The following is a 13,951-nucleotide window of genomic DNA, read 5'->3' on the forward strand; positions in this document are numbered from 1 at the left end:
CGGTTCGAAAATGGCGGGAAAACAATTTTGTATAGAGCGCGCGCGAGAAACCACGCGACTGCGCTCTCTCTCTCTCTTCTCTCATCCGTGCTCGCGTGTAGTAGTTTAGTAGTCTTCTCTCTCTCTGATACTCTCGCTCCCATTGCAATGTGTTCTGCAACGCACAACAACACCAGGCACCTCCATCAGATATCGGAAGAGGCAAGAGGCACTCTGCCGTCGTCATGGTATCGCCCACCGTGTTGCGATGGGTACTGCGATGCGATGGTTTCATCCTTTCAGTTGCGTCGGGCTGCTGGATGCAGACGGATCTTTGCAGGAATCGTCCCGTACAAGTGGCGTCAGTCGGAGTCGTGAATGGTAGTGATTTGTGTTGAGATTGTAGCCGTTGCGTTGACAATTCCCGATAACGAACGGACCCCAAGTGGGTGAATTGGGGTGATAGTGAATAGACAATGGTCTTATTGGAAGAAACCCAGAGACTTTACCGGTTGTCCTAAGCGCAAGAAATCAAAGTGGCGCGCGGGTGTGCTATTAAATGGATGAGAAAGTAACGCGAACGTATATGTGGTGCGATCGTTGTCGAGCAACAGACGAGCCTCACACGAGCGTCTGTTCGCCTGTTGAATAAATAATCCTGCCAGCTTTTGCGGGGAACGGTGGCGAAAGTGGATAATTGAATGTACAAACATTAATCTGCACCAAAAGCTCATTGGAGATAATTGAAGTTGGAGGCGGTGTGGTAGGTTCTGCAGATCGACGGGTGCGACGGCGATGGAGCTGGTGCGCGTTGATCTCGCGAAAGGTAAATAGTTGAATTTACATTTGCTCTGTCAATGATTGTGAATCAAATATGTATCCACCGCGGAGTGTTGTGGGGCAGCTTCATCCGACTATTAAACATCAAACACAGCGTAATGGCTTCCAATGAAGCGACGTATGGCGCTCATTATGGTAATTATGTGTGGCACTGGAAGTACGAATATGCGAACGTCGTTTGAACTTCCCAAACCAAATTAACTTCCCTAGGCCAATCCATTTGATGTCGGTGCGTCCAAGTGACGAAAGCATTGGCTGTGCAAACATTTTTGCGGCCTACAACTGCCAGGGCGTTGTTCGATGATCTGGCTTTACTGGGACGAAATCGATGGAATATCCGGTGGAGCGCGGTTTCAATACGGTCGGTATCGAATTTGAGTGAGTTGCAAGTTGCCTACACAAAAACAAGCATGACCGTCGGTATCGTATTTCTAATGGCAGTTTCTTTCCCGGTACGTGAAATATAGCAACGCAGGTCGGCCATGTTTCGGAAACAAACAAACATTCCAAAACCAAAATTGTATCTTCCTTGTCGGACCGCGTAATTGTGTTCGTGTTAGATTTGCCGTAAGGAACAACACTGAACGGCATTCGATTGTGTTATGAAAAGGAATGGAAAAATGGTGCTCAAAGAGGAAATGGTGGAAGGTCTCGCTTGCTTCAAAACCACATTATTTCTTGCGATGTAATCTTGAGACTACAAGCATTCTGCACCTTATTAAATCTCCATCATATGAGCAGGTAGAAAGGGGCCAGGATTTGCCATTAATTGCATCTAGCAGCTACTGTACGCGCTGGGAATGGAAATAGTCATGGCCGTGATTATAACGGCGCAATGAATCGTACACAATGAGCATTAAATCGTTTACCATCATTCGATTTCCTGTGCCGAACGGAGCAATACGACCGCAACATGTTTGTTCGGCTCGTTACAGGTGATAAATGTTAAAGTTGAACGACGCCCTACCGGCAGATGAAAGTGGTCGGTTTTCAGCAAAGTTTGCCCTAGTGCGCCCTAGCCGACCCCGGAAGCTAAAGTATCGAATTGCAATATCCGACGAGGACGATGGCGTACTGCAAGGAGTTGTAGTATTTGCTCTCTTTGACCCTCGCACATGCCCAGCACCCAGCATTGGTATGGTGGCGTTATGTTGCTAAAAAGCTTATCAGTTGAAAAAGCTACCGGAAAGGGCCACCACTGTACTGGTTTGACGAACCATCGGCATCCATTCGGAGTGGGAGAAAAACATGGTGCAAATCAAATTCGATGCCTTTAAGGCAATTACGCGTGGAAGGACGTAATGAATTTGTTGCTGGTGGTGGGAATTTCCACTCCACTCGTGAAGCTAATCCGGGGAAAATGACTAACTAATGGCTCGTGAACGATGATGATGTTGCGCGTTTGGTTCGTATTTATTCGCTGGTGATAGTGCGAATTAGCTGGGAGCCCACGGATGGGAGGAAAAGGATTATCCGGAGGACTAATTAGGCTTATATTAATAAACGGCAACATTGTCAGATGGTTGCACCAGTGCCAATGTGTGCTATTGATAGTCCTTATTTATCGTTTTCCATTTGCCGCTTATGGTAGCATAATTGGGTGCTAGTTTCCTCATACGATTAGTAAACTTTTGCGAACGAATTATTGGATGTAGACTCAGGATAAATAACCTCGAAGCATAAAGATGCTAGGATACGATAGATTAAATACATTTAAATAGTCATACAGAGGGACGTCATATGAATGGAAGGGATTTATTCCTTAGCGATGCACTCACTATAGGGACAAAGGTTCATTGTCAGGTGTAGGACAAAGATAATAATAAAGATGGCTCTTTCTGCGATATGTGTATAGACACCAACAATTCACGGAAGATGTATTTTTTGGTGTGAAATATCGCAACGAAAGTTACTACTTTGTGTGCTACACACGGACCGAGCAAAGGTTACAACATTGTCGAGCAGTAAAGTCACGATGTAACGGCGATCGAAGCGGCGATTTCCAACAAAACAGCTCCCGGGAGGATTAAAAGTGCTTGGAAAGATCTCCCGCAACGCTTATAAGCCATTAGCAGCGGACGGGGGGGTGCCCGGTAATCGGGTTGCCCGCTCATGGTGAATAGAGCGTTGAAAGGGAGATCAGTTGCCGTTTGAAATTAGCGATGTTTTCATGAGCTTGATTCCCGGTGTTTGGTACGCATGCCGCTGCAAACGCCAGCACGGAAAGCACATTAGGCATTAGGAATGACACCAGTGAGTAGCTCTCTGATCAGGATTATTCAACGGTGTCCTTGGCTTTCAGCGTGATGCTGAGTAATTCGTTTATGAGAAAGTTCTACGACGGATAGAGATGCTGCCTAGGTGGTTGTCCGTTCCAAGGCATGGCATTAGGTGTGGCTTGCTCGAGAAATGGGAGCTCTTTATCTTGAAGTAAAAGGGAATTATTATTTGTTTTACATGTTAGTATCACAAATCTATATATTGGAATCGAATTGGATTAATCGACTTTTTTTCCCGCAGGCTGTGAGTTAAGCGCGTCCTGCAAATTGGTAAACAGATTTACGCCTTTTTTGTGCCGATTTTTATGCTCATTGGTGTGAAAATGTATTAACATTTTAATGATCCCAAGCAAAAAAAAAATGCTTTCCAGCACATCAGAAGGCCAGCAGCTACAGTTCCAGGAATGTTCGGATTGAAATTGGTTTTATGAAGTTTGTTTTACATTTCGTTATTAAATTGTGAGTCGTGTGAGTTTTACGAATCGAATCGTGGAAAAAAGTGGAAATGGTCGAATGAAATCCCACCCGAACGATTACTGATAGGAAGGAATTATGCTGGGGAAATCATAATTAATTTCATCTGCTTGACTTTAGCAAAATGGAGTAATCGTTCGTTAGCCGTTTGGCAAGCTGATTACAGGATAGTTTACACCTTGAGATCCCGGTACGGAGAGCATCCTCCAAAATGGCCTCAGCCACGATTTCACTATCAATGCAATGCATTCCCGGTACCGGGGGTGTTTATCAAATTAAGCGAAGCGATTGATCGAATTTCGCATCGAATACGTGCTAACGGACTTTCGACACTCTGCTTTTACAGCGAACGGCAGCTACCACGGTCAAACGTCACCGATTGATGCTGGAGGCCGGGTGGGTGATGGACAGGATGGGCAAATACAGTTCGATCGGCTCGAGTTCGAGAGTCCGGAGGATTTAATGCGCCATCTGTACTACACGTGCATGCGGTCCAACGTTTCCGAGCCGCCCTGGACCACCGATGGTAAGTATTGCTGGGGAACCGGTTTGCGGACCGTGGAGATGTGGAAAGGATATTCCTAACCTAATATATTACCTGATTAAAGTGGTCCATGGCGTTCAAGGCCCGCAGGAGTGCAACACACATGTATTGTTCATTTGAAATTGCCCCTTGTCGGTGTCGGTAGAAAATGGATTGAGCTTTTTTTTTAACAAAAAAATAGCTGCTAATTCCGATGGCAGCTATCCGACGTGAACTTGAAACTTTTAGACGAGCTTTGTACGGACTCGCCAACGAGCGATGGAGAGACGGTGGCCAGACACCTGCTAAAGTTATCCTGTAAGCTACGGGAAAAGGAAAACCGTTCTGCACCATCGGAGGCTAATCGGGTTTGACAGTGGCTTGTTTTAAAACGGAAGATTGTGCGGTTCCAGTTCCGGTGCGGTGCAAGCAACCCCCTTAAAAAAGGGTGTTGTGGAGGAATGGCAGGTGCGGCTGAAATTGAGTTACAGCTCAAGTTTAAGCCGAGGTGAAAAGTCGAGCGTAAAAGTTACGGGGCCAAGATGAGTGAACGAGCGAACGGTGGGTTCGGGTTCGGGCTTTGGGGCGGTGTGTCGGGGCAATTGTAAGCGGTTCCCCTCAGAGAGCTGGGCCCGGCCCCCTGCTTGTCGGAGGATCGAAATTGATTCTTGTTTTAAGACGATGATTGCCACCATCCGAACAAGTACGTACGTACGCAGTTGTCCTTGGTTGGAAAGTTGTTGGAGCGAAAGTTCAGGCTTCAGGCTGTTGTGACACACTGCACTTACTGCCAAGGAACAATTTAAAAACACCCCCCAATCTGGCAGGATGGTTTAATTAAAAGTGAGGTTAAGATTAACTTGTAAAGTTTCAAGGGGCTAAAATGTGTTCTCTAGAATCGTTCAACCAAGTTAATTGTAAAATAACAGGAATCGAAACCTGTTGAATGTGTTAAACTCCGGGGGGAAACAAGCTTAACAAAACATTGTGACTTTGAGGAGGCGCGTTTTGGTGTGTTTGTGACATGGTGAAGCATTAGCCCGGAATCAAACGACGTAATCGCCGAATCCGAATGGCAGATCCACGCAAAACGCGTTACAATGTAAGCTCACCAGGCGGGGCTTCGAGTGTGCGAAATGGGATTCTGGTCGGTAGTAATGTTTATAAGCTTGTGGCAACCATTAACACGGACGATTTAATTCGCATGTGTGCGGCAATGCGGCTTCCTGGTGGTAATTCGCTTTTCCATAACGAGCGCCATTAATATTCATATGAGGTGAAGGAATGGTTTCGCAACGGAATGTCCTGTTGCATATTGCCGCGAATAAATGATTGCCCAGCGCAAACGTGTGTCTTTTTTCGGTGTAAATTCCACCATAAAGGAAAGCTCGAACGAACCGCGTGAATCTATAGAAAAATGAGGAATGCAAAAGGAATCTTTTGGTTTGGAGAATGGTTTGACTTTAGAACAAGAACAAATGTGAGCAACGGGACACGTGACAAGACCCGCAGACGGTCTTACGTGGTTCCAGTTTTAAAAATAGCTGGGCTAGCTCCCGGATTGACAGCTGGCAGGAGGGCAATGTTCGACCACAGTACAGCCCACACGTGCAATGCATTAAACCCGGGTCTGAAATCATGGATTACATGTGGCCCATTTAAGCATTGTGGCAAACATCCTAAAGTGCAAACAGTCATCAGGAAAAGGGATAGCCCTCGGCGGAACAGTGGCGTCCTCGTTTGGGGCTTTGTGTTCACTTTCCAAGTTTTTCTCCCTCTCCAGGTAGTACGGCATTTTGTCCCCGACGCTTCGACGGGTGGTCCTGCTGGGAACCGACACTGGCGGGTACGGTGGCGGACAATTTTTGTCCAAAGTTTATACTGGGCTTTGATCCACGCCGGCAAGCCTATCGTACGTAAGTATAACTATTTTAAACCGTTTTCCTTTTCTAGCATTGCTGCGATGCCCGGGGCTCTCCTGAGTGCAGATTGCTCCGGGGAAATTAGCTTATGTATTTGCTTATGTCCCCCCCTCCCCCCTTCCGTCGAATCGGACGGGGTTTGCTCTTGTCGGGACGCCCGTCCAGCGTACATTGGCGTACAGTACTAACGGGGTTCGACATGTTACTTCTTCGTGTTACAGATGTCATGAGAATGGGTCCTGGTTCGTACACCCGCACTCCGGCCGGGAATGGTCCAACTACACGAACTGTATCGACACGGATGATATGCAGGTACGGTGGTCCGGGTTTGTTCTTACCTCATTAGTTTGCGTATTATTTTCCAATTCCATTCCACCATTTCCCCCGACCGGGAGGAGCTCGATGTCAACAAACAACCACCCCACTGGAAGGTGTTGGAACATGAAACGATAATTAAATTACAATCATTCTTGCGCTCCCATCATATGCTCTCCTTACCCTCGACAGTCGTGTCGCAGCTTGCAGGCGTTCCGATAATGATAAAATAAATTTGACAACATGAGTAATGATGTCGTCTTGTCGCGACATGCAATTGCGGCGGAGGGAGAGAGAGGGGGAGGTTGGTCGGGTTGGTGTTTGGTTCACCATTAGTTTTAACTCATTCGCTGCAAACTCCTCCAATAAATCAATTGTTGGGCAGACTCGGTGCCCAACACATCAGATGCGATACGACCTGTCGATTAGGCCCCCCGAATGACGAATGCGGTTGTCCGACTGGTGCTTGACTGTTAAGCGGTTAAGTCTGCAAAAGAAAAAAAAAACCCAAAAATCTCGGTCCAATCTAGCAGTCGATGGGTTTCTTATCATTTACCGCGTACTACAAGTACATTGGCGGGACGCAACGTCACGCGATACAACTACTGCTAGTCTGCTGGGTGTACGCATACACGACGACGACCGACGACCGTCGCAAAGCACATCATGACACGTCGGCGTACCGGCATCATCTACTACGGTTGGACTACGGGTGTGAAATGCCTTATTCCGATTAATGAAATGATAAAAAGAATGGAACCCCCAGAACCGACATCCAACGACAGATTACGCACCAGACGGACGGACGGATTTTTGGTGCTGATGATGTGCGTTAGACGTGGAGTCGTATTTGGTGAATGTTTGTCTTCCCTACTTCTACCGGTTAAACCGTTGGAATGTTTTCCCGGAGCAGATGTGGTAGAAAGGGCCGTATAATTTGGCCATATTTCGTGACCTCCGACCTCCGATTCGCACCATGCACCGTGGGGTTCCATGTTGTTGGTCTCATTTAACTTTTGCCAAAATAAAAAGTGTCGGATTGAATTTTCTTTCTTGCAGCTTCGTCGGTTGGTGAACGACATTTACATCGGCGGATACACGGTTTCCTTCTTAACGCTAATTATATCGTTGTGTATCTTCCACAGCTTTCGGTAAGTACATACGGTCTTAAAATGTAGCAATAATTGGGTAACTTTAGACATTGAAGTTGGGCGCTCTCTACATGGCACACCATTAGCAAAACAAATCGTACCATTCAAAACCACCGACAAGACAAGACTATCTTTCTGCCTGCTGGTCCAGATGGAGCCTCTGTCCTATCTGTGATTTTTTTTTCCGTTGTCGCTTCACCTTCCCAACGCAGCTTGAAGACGATGCGATGAAGCGTGTGAGAGGGTTGGACCGAAAATCACGCCGAAACGCTTCCGACCTCCCATGCTAGCGCGGATGATTGATGATAACTAGTTTTTCAATTGAGTTGACTTTTGCGGAATGTAGCGCCTACAGCTCGCAAAGAGCCTTGTTTTGCCGTAACGGTAAGCCACCCTTGGGGTGGCGCCAGCGTTCCTGACTGCGTGTGGTGTGTGCAGGAAAAACAGATCCCATCGAATCATCGACTTTCATAAGACGAAAAACTGGCCACTAAGCCGAATCAGTCTGCTGACCGTCGGGTGAATAATTGATCCTTCAGCCTGAAATGGGTATCCTTCGAGCAAAAAGGAATGGCGAATCCATCTGGGTGCCGATGGACCGTTCGGCTGCTGTAAAGCGGATCCGCTTCCCCGTCACGATCCCGTTTTTGCCGTGGAATTTCGTACAAAACGATTTCGGGCTCCGGTGCTCCGGAACATTCCGTTCAGCTAAATATCTTATTTATTACACCATGCTCTCGCACTGCGAGGCGGTGGGTGTGAATGAAAATTCCCCAAAAGTTTGTTGTCCGTTGAATCATCGCACCGGATGGAAAGCATTAGCGCTGTGGTTGAGACTGTTTTTCTGTGGAACGCATTTCTGGACGAAGCTTATTTTAAGCCAAAAAACCCCAAACCCCTTGCCGGAAAGTGTAGCGGAACCAGCGGCGAAAGTGAGTGTCGGTGATTGTTGGGTGGTCGCTTAATCAATCTTTATTTTCAAGTGTTTCGTTCTGGTCAGCTTCACCGTTTTGTGAACAAGAAGTGTGTTCATTCACGAACGCGGTGCGGCCACGTCAAGAGTGCCAAAGTGATGTCTGGCTCGAGAAGGGGTGGGTTGTAATTTCGTTGTTTTGTGAAATCTCATTGTGACGGTGAGTGGTGGTGACGGCCACTTGAGGCAATTAAGCATCGCACTAGAAATCGCCACCAACTTGCAAGCGGTCCGTAGTGGAAGAGAAGCACAGCGAGCCAGCACCAACATCGTTAAACATTCATCCGACCCCCGGAACGGAATTGAAAGGCAAATTGAAAAACTTCCCCTTAGACAAACATTTGCGCGATAGCAAACGAGCCAATCGTGTGTTTGGGTGACTTTACCTTTACTTATCGAACAATTTTGTGTAATGCTGACCATTTTCCATTTTCTTTCGCCTCTCCACAGCACACTCAAATGCACCCGCATACGGATCCACATCCATCTGTTCACCTCGCTGGCACTGAGCTGTCTGTTTTGGATCGTCTGGTACAAGTTTGTCGTCGAGGATCCGGAGGTGCTGAATGCAAATACGGTAAGCGCAACAACCGTAACAAATGGTGTGCAGTGTAACGGGGGTCGTCCAATTTTAGTGATTTGTGTGAACTTATGTAAATCTACAGTGGGAGGCTGGGATGGTGAAACACACAACGGTACACCATTTTCGGGTGATGTCCTTTAAGCTTTTTCTGATCGTTCGGAAGCACTAGTGCCTTTTTGAACGTGGATTTTCTGTTAGCAAGCTGTTTGGTCTAACAATTTGTAAACCAACCAACCTGAAAGGTACGCAAAGGCTTACCACCTGTTTGAGGAAATTCCGGGCGCAATGGGTCGTGAGCTTCATTGTACATCTTGGAACATAATTTCCTGGCAAAGAAAAAAACAACGAAGCGAGAAGTCTTACACCAGTCGCTAGAAATGGCAAGCGTTAGAGTGTAAGGTAAAAGAGCAACACACAGCGACGTACCATCATCGCCATCCTCCCACCAGTGCTTGGGGTGACAAACCTTGCGTAGAATACAAGATGCAAATATCGGGAACAAGAGACAACAAAAAAGGATCTTCGTTCCTAGAAGAAAAAAGACATGAAACAGTGGAAGTAATCTGGTCGGGGTCGGGGGAAAAAATGGACTTTCACACTACATTCTACATTCCACCACGCCTGTTGCTTATTTGCTTTAAAGTTGTATCATGTTTCTTCTGGATGTTGCAGCTTCCGTTCCGAAAGACACTGGGACACTGGGAGGTTCGCTAGGCTCCAGCTCCAACAGCCGGCTAGATATTTGTAGTAATGTGCTAGCTAGAGTGTGAAAAACGAGAGCTTGTTTTTTGTGGTTTCGTTTGCAGCAAAGTAGGAAATAAATTAATTTAGTTTAAATTTAGTTTACAAAATAGGCTGGCGGATATCGAAGGCACGGCCTTTACTATGAGATTGTACAGTGTGCTGGTGGTTGTAAAATGGGCAAGGAAGACATCGCATCGACAAATCGACCCAAACGAGATCGAATCAATGCGGTTCATCTGGTTTGATTGTAGGCTTGACCGGGTCAACCCGTCCGTTCCGGGATGATAATCAACGGTTGGGACTGTGCTTTTGAACTGTGAACCGGGATGGGCGCAAATTGTTACAACACCGGTGCGGTTCGGGAAGCACCCCGTCCGCGTAATTAGGTTTTGTTTTCGATGTTTCATTTGATGATCAAACGATCGAACCGAGGACGTGTCGGTCACAGTGATGGGGGCAAAATGGGACCTCATGCCTCGCGAGTGCATCATATCTGCATGCCGCGGATGAATCCCGCACAGCTTGTGATTTTCCACAGCCATCCATTTCATCCGGGAAGGATGGACCGTTGGCTCGAAACATTACCGACACATTTTAGCAGCCATTCCGGGAGCAAAGATGAACACGGAGGAAAAAAAACAGTTAAATTAGTTAGCTGGAGGGTGATTCTGTTGCCGGATGGAATGAGTTTATGCCTTCACTTATTAAACATTCCCGCGCCAACGGCATCGTGCTTGGTCAGTATTTGCCAACGAGAATAATGCTTCGTTTTGGGCACGTTTTAGCAGTTTTCCGCTGGCCGGTTGTATAAAAAAAATTCGCGCTGCATTGCTTGCCTTCGCTGTAAAGGGAAGGAACGGACAACCATTTCACACCTTATTGTGCAACACAGACGTTTGCATTTCGGGGCTGCTTACTCAAGTGGCCTTCCTTTATGGTGTGATACAGCACACCCGGATCCTACGTACAAGGGCAAACGGTTGCAAGCAGAATCACAACACGCAACAAAAGTCACAAGAATGAAGGCAAGAATGTTGGTGATTCGAAAGGATAAAAGTAAAATTTTGCACCCTGAATTTCCCAAAACGACTCAACAGTTGCAGTTTTCCGTTGCTTTTTTTGTGTATGCACCCCCCAGCATGTGATTAGTTTCGGCATAGTTTGTGCTACAAGTTAAAACCACATGAACCCGGGCATGCGAGTGATGTGGGAAGTGCAGGGATCAGCTCCATGCGGCCAACCTGTGGGCAGACGTTGGCATGAAGGTGCGGATAATTGTTAAAGTTTGCCCACTAAAAGTGTAACGAATCCGGATTCCGGCTGTGCTGGACAATCTGGCCATACAACGGCCATTAGCTGGTCGGTGGGTCATGTGATTCATTATCTTCACGCAGGTCGATATCTCATATTTCATGATACTGCAAAGCCTTTCCATCCTGTTCCATCACCTCTCAACCATTAGCCTCAATTTGTGTAACTTTTCTTCGAATCGTTGTCCGCCATACAAACGTTGTCTATTTTCCTTTTCACAGGGCTGGTGCGTTGGACTTCACATACTGCTGCACTACCTGATGCTGGTTAACTATTTCTGGATGTTTTGCGAAGGGCTTCACCTGCATCTCGTGCTCGTCATAGTAAGTATGAGCGGGTGTCACACATACGCATCATCTTCATGGAAAGAGACACTCAATGTTTGAATGTATTGAAGCGATTGCCATTGGTAACCGTAGTTAACTTGGATTGATTTGACAAGTCGGAGTTGGAGCGTTGGTTTCGAAAAAGACGAAGGATGAAAAGTTAATTTTCTCTTCATAAACGATGGCAGATGGCTTTGCAGTGCACGCGTCGGCTGGGTAACTTTTTTTTTGTGGGCGATTAACAAGCCCGGCACAAGTACGTCAAATTGACTCGTGTCCTTTTGTGAGTTAGTTATTGTTTGTGTGTGTGTGTGCTAAACTTCCTTCCGTGCGGCACTATCAATGTCACATGCCGCACCAACATCGGTCGAAGAATGAGGTCATTTCCTCATTGGGGCCCCATTTTCTCTTCGATTAGGAAGTCGCACGATGAAGTTGTTTGCTGGGAACCGCCGGTCGCCGGATGATGGCCATCAGAACAACACCGGTTCAGTAGCCCCCGAAGGACTTTGCAAACCACCAAACCACGCGGCTTGGAACACACACACCCAGAGGGAGAGAGAAGGAAGGACGATGTGGTATCTGTCGCCTGTTGCTATCGGCGTCACGGGCGTATCGTCCGTGCGTCGGTGCCGTGTGTCCCGGACACGTTCCGACGTCCGTTAGTGTCTTCCGTTTTGGTGTGGCTTGCGAAAGCCGACTTGTCAGGCTGAGGCGAACATATCGTACCGGTTCCCGCATGAAGGGTGGCTGATATGTATGTGTGTGTGTGTGTGGCTGTGGTTGGTCGAGATTGATTCATGCCCACCCCGTCATGTGCGATGGAACAACGTTGCGTCTCCACTCGATTTAATTCCGTTTCGTATGATTTTTCTACCGTTCTTCCTCATGGCACACACCTCGGGACACTTCGAACAAACAAAACCAAAAAAAAAAACAGGTCTTCATCAAGGATATTGTCGCAATGCGTTGGTTTGTCACGATCGGCTGGATATTGCCGGTGGTGTTGGTGAGCCTGTACGCCCTCGTCCGCAACACGCAGCCACTCGATACGGAGCAGTAAGTATTTTACGACGCACTGATACACATTTTCCGAGTGTTTGCCTTTTTTTTACGAGATTGTTTGTGATACTGTGGAATTAGATCGGGCTATACATGGATGTTCCCGGCCTCTTCTCGGATGTCCCTTTTTTTTGTGGCGCCCTTAGAAGTTTGTTGTGAAGTTTGTGTCTCGTTGTCGGGTAAATGATTCAAAACCTTTACGACCACCGGCCCCATGACCAGCATGATGGATTATGGACCGGTGGCAGCATTCCCAATTGATTGGGTGTTGATGGTGTCTTCATGAAGTAAATAACGTTTTATGAGGTTTAAGCAGTCATGATAAAGCTGCGCAACGACGCTTTACGGGACCGAACTGTTCCTCTTACTGCTTGGACTGTGCCGTTCCTTATCCAATCTAACAATCTCGAGGTTTTGCGTTTCGGAACCGACCTTGGTCGAATTTGCCAAATAAATTGAACTCAATCAGGTTGGATGTCGTCGGATCGGAAAGGTCCTGCAAACCGTACCGGAACCAATTTCACCCCATTAACACCCATCGCACGCTAACTGATCGTCTCGTGCTCGTGCTCGGCCAAACCGCAATCTACAGCTGCTGGATGGACGAAAGCCACGCCATGTGGTTGCTGACGATTCCTGTGTGCTTCTCGCTGGTCGCCTCGCTGGTGTTTCTTATCAACGTCGTCCGAGTGTTGCTGACGAAGCTAAGCTCCACCTCACCCCATCCGGCACCGCTCGGGCTGCGGAAAGCCACACGTGCAACGTTGATTCTGGTGCGTACTCGGCAGCTCCACTGCAGATTTCACTGTTCAATTAGCTTCGATTTCCTGACGGTCCTGACCTGCTGGTGCTCTCCTTACCGTTCCAGATACCGCTGTTCGGTCTGCAGCACATCCTGTTGCCGCTGCGGCCGGAGAAGGGCTGCTCGCTGGAGCGGTACTATCAGATCGGGGCCGCCCTGCTGATCAGTCTGCAAGGTTTGTGCGTGTCGTGTTTGTTCTGCTTCGCCAACCACGACGTAATCTTTGCGGTACAGTGCTACCTGAGCCGATTTTTACCCGACCTAGTGACACATCCCTTTCTCGAGAGCAATGGTGGGCAACCGGCCACGCAGAGTCGGGACGTGGTCGTATGACTACTGAACGTTCGCCGCTCCACACCGACGAGTGTGAGCCAGCGCGAACCGTCTCCCCAGGTGGGACAGTGCGCTGTCTAAAGCTGGAAGTGCTGTCTGTCGCAGGAACGAAGGAGACTCACTCTTACTCCCTCTCTCTCCGTATACGTCTGTGTCCCGTCTGTGTGTCATCCGTGCACGGTCAATGTAGTCGGCGATAGGATTTTCGGGTTGAACTCACATGATGCATAGCCGAAACCCGGTAGATGTTCATATTTCTGGTGTTTCTGTGGTGAATTACCGTGAATGTACAAATTGAGTGTTCCTTCTCCGAAACTCGCGTACAGAACTTCCG

At 47.5% G+C, this 13,951-nt stretch overlaps 1 protein-coding gene across 1 annotated transcript; it reads left to right on the plus strand.

Annotated features, from left to right (window-relative positions):
* Positions 1 to 774: 774 nt before the first annotated feature.
* LOC128718911 (calcitonin gene-related peptide type 1 receptor) lies at positions 775 to 13,617 on the plus strand. Its single transcript, XM_053812528.1, has 10 exons — positions 775 to 805; positions 3,919 to 4,098; positions 5,879 to 6,011; positions 6,239 to 6,329; positions 7,392 to 7,483; positions 8,907 to 9,033; positions 11,316 to 11,417; positions 12,361 to 12,479; positions 13,075 to 13,255; positions 13,351 to 13,617. Exons 1-10 carry the CDS (start codon positions 775 to 777, stop codon positions 13,615 to 13,617), a joined length of 1,323 nt encoding a protein of 440 aa, XP_053668503.1.
* The last annotated feature ends 334 nt before the right edge of the window (positions 13,618 to 13,951 follow it).

Source organism: Anopheles marshallii, chromosome 2 (assembly GCF_943734725.1).
Source record: "Anopheles marshallii chromosome 2, idAnoMarsDA_429_01, whole genome shotgun sequence".
In the NCBI taxonomy this organism is placed as follows: Eukaryota; Metazoa; Arthropoda; class Insecta; order Diptera; family Culicidae; genus Anopheles; species Anopheles marshallii.